Raw genomic sequence first — 8,102 nt, 5'->3', positions numbered from 1 at the left:
GTTTTGAAAATCTGATTTAGGCAAAGTTTGGTTTGAAGGTAAAAATGTGTTTGGACATCAGTTTTCAAAACATATTTTCCAAATTTATTTTAGAAAAACATGAAACATGACTTATAAACATAAATAAATTTGGTACAAAATTATCATTTTATAATGAACTACATGATACACTATCAGATGACCGAAAAGACGAAACAACATTGTTACAAAATAATAAATAGTGGCCTCTTTAGAAAATACAAAGGTTTGGGGCAATTTTAAAAGTAAAAATTGCACGGGGCGCCCTATTTGGTCGCCCCCATTTAACCTATACCCATTTTTTTAAAAACTTTTAACTTGTACCCACTTTTTAAACAATTTCAGCTCCCTTTCTCCTCCTCCTTCTCCCAGTGATCTCCATATCTCTCCAGCACTTAACATTGATCTAACAATATCTCTCCTTCTGTGGCTTCACTCAATTCCTCAGAAGCCATCTTACTATACATAATTAAAATAATTGTAACGTAAGAAAACCATTTTGTGATATGGTTGATGTTCTCAAAATCATATATATTAATTTTATTTCTCTGAATCCCCTTGACACCGTCTCCATCGTCGAGATGTTATGGTCAAGCAGAACCATAGTGCGTTCCTCGACGTTTCGATCCACAATAAATCAATGAAGCCATCTCCATACTTAGAATATGGAATTTGAAAGGTCAATCTTCCTCCCCAAAAATAGAAATTTCAGCTCTAGAGCTGAAGTTCGCCAGTTACAAACAAAAACTTCAGCTCTAGAGCTGAAGTTCGACAGTTACAAAACAAAAACATCAGCTCTAGAGTTGAAGTTCGACAGTTACAAACAAAAACTTCAGATCGCCAGTTACAAAACAAAAACTTCAACTCTAGAACTGAACTTCAGGCCCGACTACTAGAATGCTGAAGTTTTGTATGATTGTCTTTGCTACTTTAACCCCGTATGCTTAAGTTATGCGAAAAAATGGGTACGCTTGCAAATTTTTTTGCAAAGCGGGCACAAATTAAAAATGACACAAAAAGCGGGTATAGATACAAATGCCCCATTTTAAGAATATGTAATAAAGTGATATTTTGGCCCAAAACCAGCTATTGAGTTGGTTTTGGGATTTGGGATTTTGCCAAATTGTAGGCAAAATTTATGGTCAAACATGTGTTTGCCAAATAAAATCTAAATTTATTTTGATAAAATCTTTGGCTAAACGGGTTCTTAATAACTTATACTATTATTTTATATCCCTCAACACGAGTAAATGGGGGGAGGTGGGGAAGGAAATTCTTTTTTCTTCCCTTTTTGTTTCATTTCCATATGAGACCGCCTAATCAAAACCGTTAACTAACCGCCCCTGGCATTTTTCCATTTCCATAGTTGGAATTTCATTTTTTTTTCATGTCCGTTTCTTCCTTCACATTCGCCGATTTCGCTTAGCGACCAAACGCTGCTTCAAATCCGCATGGCGAAGCCCGAAATTGATAAGAAGAAGAATACTTGTAGAATTCAATACGCATGGTTTATTGGTGCTTTAATTGTTGTACTCTTCGCTGTTTTCGTCAGTACCACCAAATTCCGTACATTCCATCCCTTCAGTAGCACTGGCAAAAGATGCAACTGTTCTCAGGTTTTTTTTTTTGGTTTATTTATAATTACTATTCAGCTGACGTTATTGTTATTGATGACTTTTTTTTGGTTTATTATCCGAAGAAATGACACTGTTTGGGATTGTTCAGAGTTATTGAGCTTTGTAGATTAAATTGATGATGACATGAAGTTCAAATTATTGGAATATAAATAATGTTATATCACAAAGGATTTAAGTTATATGCACTTTCACCATCAGTATAAGTTATAACAGGTTACTTTCCTTTATTTAGGATATTAAATTAAATAAAGCTACCTATAATTACCTTTTAAGTGTAACCTGATTGTGTGAATATTTTTTATACTCATAGAAAATTTCAACTCTATTACAAGAAAGATTGTGCCCTATTAGAGCGGAATATATACGTGATTTATATTGTATAGTTTGGCATTGAGGTTTAGTTGATTAATTGATGGATTGTGTTTCCCTATGTTGGGATGTAATTCATTTTTTTTCTCCGTTTGGAGATTAAGAAAAAGAATGTATGACTTGCCTAATTGTTTGATTTTTCTGGAAAAAGATAGTAAATGGTAGTAATATTTTACTATTTGTTTCCTGGTCTAGCTCTAGTTTTTAAGCTGAGATTATTATTATTATTATTTGATTTGATGGATTATTTGGACTGATGGATCAATACTACAAGAAATTCAGTCTTAGAGTGATGGCATGAAGTTCAAAATTTTTAATTTTGAAATTTATAGAAGTGAATTTTCTCTGAGTTGGGTTTTGCTATGGCAAAATATTTGCAGGGGGCAGGCAAGTATAGTGGGGTTGTGGAAGACTGTTGTTGTGACTACGAGACTGTGAATCATCTTAACAATGAAGTATTACATCCATTGCTCCAAGAAATTGTTAAAACACCATTTTTCAGATATTTCAAGGTATGCATTTAATCACATCTCGATCTCGTGGAAAATATTTAGCGTGCTCATGTACTTAATCTGCTTAGAATTAAAACCATTTGAGCTGTCAGTTGTACATGCTAATATGTTCCTACCGCTTAGAAATTCTTTACTGTCTGTTAGTTCACGAATCAGACTATCCAGAAGAGGTGGCTGGGATAGCTTATTACTTACCACTTTAGGACAGATTCTGAGACAGCAGTAAAGCAGAAGATAATGGGATGCTGGAAAGCATACATCTAATCAGCAATAAATTGATCCCACTTGAACCTATTGCTTGTTGCATCCAAAAACTTTTATCTACTTGGAAACTGCTTCCGAACTGCAAGTACTTGAAACATTTGCAATCTAAAGACAGTCATGTATGCCTCGAAGGTGGAAAATAAGATCTCCAATATTAAAACATTAGCTCGATCTGAATATGGGGAGCATCTAGAAGATTTTTCTGGCTAGCCATTCATGGTAACCAATAACATCACAGAACTTATTCTTTGCTTTAATCAATTCTCTCAACTGGATGCCAAAGATTTTTTTTTTTTGCATAGACAGGAGAAAGTTCAAGTTGACATGATTAGATTGCACTTGTACTGGGCTGCCCTTGATTCTGATATCAATAACAACAACTAATAAGTATCACACCCAAAATTTGTTTGCTCCATCTGAAGGGAGCATCTCGACCGAGCTCGTCAAGAAGCCTTCAGCCTTATCAAGGAGAAATCCTTCGCTTAAATTATACAGACGCTTCCGACAAGATCTATTCCATGAAAGCCTGTGAAGTTGCAAGCTACTTTCTTTTTTGGCTGGAACAGGAAGGTTTGAAGTTTCTCTTGAATAAGGCAGGAAAAGGGTGCTCATCTCCATGATACCTCTTTAATGGCATCCTATGATATACTTCTCAATTTCCATCTCTGTATTTTCTTGTTCTTTCTTAAATAAGGATTGTGGTTCTCTTTCAACTTTATGTCATTGATTTCATGTATAATTCGATGACATAAGCTTCAGCTTCAAACAAGAACATTAGCAGCCTACTGTTTATGCTGTCGTCACTTGCTTCTTTTCTATTTTTAAACCTTCTCACGATGCATTGCTGATTGCTTGCTCAATATCCAGTTCCATTTTTATCCACCCCGTGTTTTAAGTTTGCAGGTTAAGTTGTGGTGTGATTGTCCATTCTGGCCAGATGATGGAATGTGCCATTTACGAGACTGCAGTGTTTGTGAATGCCCAGAAAATGAATTTCCTGAGCCATTTAAGGCGCAGAGTTATCGACTTTCTTCAAGTAATCTAGTCTGTCTAGAAGAAAACCCTGAGGCAGCTGTTGATCGTACAATAGACTCCAAAGCATTCAAAGGCTGGGTGGAAGTGGACAACCCATGGACGAATGATGATGAGACAGATAATGGTTGTTCACTTTCTATGGTTGTATATAGCTCCAATCCTTGCCCACCCAAAATGAAAGAAAAACGGAGAAAAAAGAGACCACCAGAAAAGAAAATAGATAAATTAACTGAAGTACTGGTTGTATAATACTTGACTCGTTAGTTCCACTACTTAAGACCACTCATCTGCACAGTGTGGAAAATTTACAGGCCTCCTTGCAATTCAATTTCAGGCACGGGTCACTGCTTTGCGGCAGAGTTAACCCATTTTTTCTGCTATGCATTTTTCGCCTTCTTAAATCCCTTTTTGTAATTTCGCCTGCATCATAGTAATATTTTCTGAAATTGGGAAGGATTAATATTATTTTTTTTCACTTTCAGCTGAAATGACATATGTTAATCTCCAGTTGAACCCTGAACGCTACACTGGGTACAGTGGTCCATCTGCTAGAAGAATATGGGATGCTATCTATATAGAAAACTGCCCTAAATGTAAGCTGGTTCATTTACTTTTTACCTCTTAGCTTCTTCTTTGTATCAGTATGGAACTGTTCCACTTCTCTATCTCCTCTTCTATTCTTTGCCTGGCTCTATGTCTTTGGGTATAGACATCTTATAATGGATGTGAAGAACATGCATTGGTGAGCTAGCACCTTTAAGATAGTGATAGTTCCTTTGATTTATATAATGCCTGCACAGTTTTCTATGCTTAGACATATGGTTGTTACACTTTCTTTTCTCCTACTGTGTTAGAATTTTCAGAATACTTTTGATGTACTACCTATGATGAAGTTTAGTCACCTCGTATTGTAGTTGACATAATTTAGTTATCAATATTATGAGGAGGGGTCTAAAGCATTATGCTTTTTAAGTAGACTTGCAATGTTACTAGCAATAACTGGAAGAATGTAATGTCTGAGATTGAAATTGCCGTATTTGTTAACTTAATTATGAGGAGGGTTATTATAAGGTGACTTCAACTAAGTAAGGAAAGGACCAACTTTACGCACTCTTTCCTGGTTTGAAAAGATCAAGTGATATGTCAGTCTATCAAAGGTCAATGATTTTTGACATTTCTTGTTGCACCTTTCTGAGTGAATATGCATGTTTATTGGGTGAACATGGTGTACATCCAGTTTGGAGAGATCGGCTAAACTTCGTTTATATGGAGATTCATGACTGAGAAGTATTGGAATTTTGGGTTCAGAACTTGCTGACAGATTAATCTTGGAATCTACAGTATTTCAATAACAAATTTCTAAGGCTGAATAGTTTTGCTTCTCCTACATGACCCGTGGGAAAATTTCTGATTTACTTTGCATCAGCTTCTGAAGTTCCACTATTAACCTGTGATATGTTTTGCAGATCCATCTGGAGAGATTTGCCCAGAGAAAAAGATATTGTATAAATTAATATCTGGCCTCCACTCTTCAATTTCTATTCACATAGCTGCTGATTACTTGCTTGACGAAGCATCAAACACGGTATTAGGACCCTTCCACTTGTTTTCCGTCATGGCTTTTTTATCTAGGAAGTGTACCTATTGTGCAACAATTGTGAGGACAATCTTTCCCAAGAGTTTATTTCTTATGTGGATATGGAAAATGTTCAATCTGTCAAAGCAATAATTCTTAGGTGGTATTTGATTAGATGAATTATGGTTGTGAGGGATTGAAAATTCATAAGCTGTAACAACCTTTTCTTTCTTGTTTGTGAATTTATTATCATGAGAAAAGTCATGCTGAAATTTCCTCTACGTTCCTATTTTTCAGTGTTCATCCTTCTCTTTGTCTTAATAATATGATTGTGACAGTTTCTTGACAACCCACCCACCCCCCCAAAAAAGGAAGGAGTGTTGGGAAAATATGACTAATTTCAAGTATTGGAGTTTTCCTGTCATACTTAGGAGAAACTTTTGTTTACCTGGAGTCAAGATGGATTTTCATTGTCTTCAGCACTGTTGAACACATCAAAACATCCCGTCACATGTCTTGAAGAAATGATCACAAGTCTCTTCACATGTTTATAGCCAATAAAGTTCTTCCTGAGATTGGACAATAGCAGCTTCCTTTTGCAATGATAATGGTCAGTCTGACACTAATCCTGTTTTCTTCTGGTTTTGCTATGATTCAGCGGGGACAGAATCTTACATTGATGTATGACCGCGTCTTACAATTCCCAGACCGCGTCAACAACCTATACTTCACTTTCCTGTTTGTGCTCCGTGCTGTTACCAAAGTGAGTATTTTAATCTATATGCTTGCTATGGGAGAGGAGCAGCAACAGCAATGATGATGACTGATAACTAATTTAATATTTTGTAGGCAGCAGACTACTTGGACCAGGCTTCATATGATACTGGAAATCTGGAGGACGACCTAAAAACACAATCTTGGATGAAGCAATTGGTTTACAATCCCAAACTGCAAGCTGCATGTCCTTTACCTTTTGATGAAGTGGGGTTATGGAAAGGTCAAAGCGAGCCTGATCTGTTGCAGCAAATTCAGACGCAGTTCAGAAACATCAGGTCCTCAATCGATATCCCAGCTGATTGATACTTCTCTAGAATAGAATGCTTCTAACTTGTGTTTATGCACCTCGAAAAACCTTTACCTTTTGTCCCTCCCTACAATGAAGAAAATCTTGTTCTTAATTGTCTTGCTTCTTCTCATCTGTTATTGTTGGATTAGTATTATCTGTTTGTGAACATGATCATACATGTTACTTGATTTAACTTCATTGGGAGCAGAATAAATTCGGTCTGCAGTTTTCCTTCTAGATACATCATTTACCTTGTTGAGACACTATACTAGATCTTCTGCTTGGACATCTTGGTGGTATACTATCTATTAATGTGTTTTTTATGGTATCTGACCAAAATTGTAGTGCATTGATGGACTGCATTGGATGTGAAAAATGTCGTCTTTGGGGAAAGCTTCAGGTTCTTGGTCTTGGTACTGCATTAAAGATCCTATTCTCCGTCAATGGTCCAGAACCTTTAGGTGAAACTGTAAGTTTTTTGCAGAAGAATGACTCTCATTAGCCTTATCTAAAACAATTTCTAGTTTATTCTGTTTTATATGAATTAATGATCAACAGTTTGTACCATCCTTGTAGATATGTGCAATAGTATGGGTACTTTTAGTTTCCGTTCATTAAGGTTGCGTATTGTGTTTATACATGTACTTTCCTTAGATTTTCTTAGAAGTTCAAAAGAAAAGGAAAGAGATCAAAACTTATGGCATGTGTTTCTGCATCTTCCATTTGACTTTCTTAGTAGTTTGTTACTTATTGCTTAAGCAAATGATTAATGGAGGCCATTTTTCCTGTTTGTATATTGTTTCAGCTGCATTTGCAACGGAATGAGGTTATAGCATTGATTAACTTACTGAATCGGCTTTCAGAATCTGTTATGCTTGTACATGATATGGGGCCTTCGCTCGAAAATGTTATGAGAACACAAATTTCTACACCTAGTGATCAACCGTCGATGACAGGGGAACATACTAATGTACAGTTATCATAGTGGAGGCAACTCCGGTTGCACACTATGCTGTTTTGCTACTACCGAATATGAGGAAAAGATATAAATAAGTTCAACAATAGAAACTGCTGTCTTCCCTATATCCAAGTTAGAGATGGGAGTTGCCTCCTGTATCGACAAGAACAAGAAGTTCGACTTTCAAACAACCCTATTGAAGGTGGAGCTTCTTTTTCTTTTTCTGGTTGGGGGTGTTTTGTAACCAGGACTTACAAGCTGCTTTCTCTCTTTTCCCTTTTTTTTCTTTCTGTGAGAATGATTGATCTTGTACACGACAAGTTCATAGAAACATATGTAAAATGTAATCTTTTCAATTTTTAGTTCAACGTATTGCGGTTATAGTGCTACAGATCATGCTACTGCAACTTATATGTTATGTGATAGACGTTTTCTGCAAGAGTTTCGAAGGCAGTTGTCTGTTCAGTGTATTGTTGGAGCTGCTTAAAGAAAGTGCATCTTTATATGATACAGGAGAAATTTGTATGTAAAACCCATGCCTTATACGTGTTGACGATTCTAGTTTCAATGATGAAATAAAAAATACCATGTAGGGAAATTTGAAACACTAGCTACCCTGCAAGTGGAGAGAATGTAATACAAGACCAGAAGAATTGGAGAACTGGTG

The 8,102-nt window shown here is 36.1% G+C and overlaps 1 protein-coding gene across 1 annotated transcript; it reads left to right on the top strand.

Annotated features, from left to right (window-relative positions):
• Window positions 1-1,255: 1,255 nt before the first annotated feature.
• Window positions 1,256-7,822, top strand: LOC107759151 (endoplasmic reticulum oxidoreductin-1). The gene is made up of 9 exons (XM_016577024.2): window positions 1,256-1,634; window positions 2,405-2,536; window positions 3,704-3,959; window positions 4,318-4,428; window positions 5,302-5,420; window positions 6,070-6,174; window positions 6,261-6,463; window positions 6,823-6,946; window positions 7,283-7,822. The coding sequence occupies exons 1-9, from the start codon at window positions 1,470-1,472 to the stop codon at window positions 7,460-7,462; spliced, it is 1,395 nt and encodes a 464-aa protein (XP_016432510.2). The 5' UTR covers window positions 1,256-1,469; the 3' UTR covers window positions 7,463-7,822.
• Window positions 7,823-8,102: the final 280 nt, after the last annotated feature.

Source organism: Nicotiana tabacum, chromosome 5 (genome assembly GCF_000715075.1).
Source record: "Nicotiana tabacum cultivar K326 chromosome 5, ASM71507v2, whole genome shotgun sequence".
NCBI classification, from domain to species: Eukaryota; Viridiplantae; Streptophyta; class Magnoliopsida; order Solanales; family Solanaceae; genus Nicotiana; species Nicotiana tabacum.
Note: the sequence above shows the minus strand (reverse complement) of the source record. Positions and strands in the feature narration are given on the sequence as shown.

Coding starts and splice junctions, on each gene's coding strand:
- LOC107759151 (XM_016577024.2), top strand. CDS start 1,470: ATGGCGAAGCCCGAAATTGATAAGAAGAAGAATACTTGTAGAATTCAA. Junction 1,635..2,404: donor AAAGATGCAACTGTTCTCAG/GTTTTTTTTTTT, acceptor AAATATTTGCAG/GGGGCAGGCAAGTATAGTGG. Junction 5,421..6,069: donor TTGACGAAGCATCAAACACG/GTATTAGGACCC, acceptor GCTATGATTCAG/CGGGGACAGAATCTTACATT.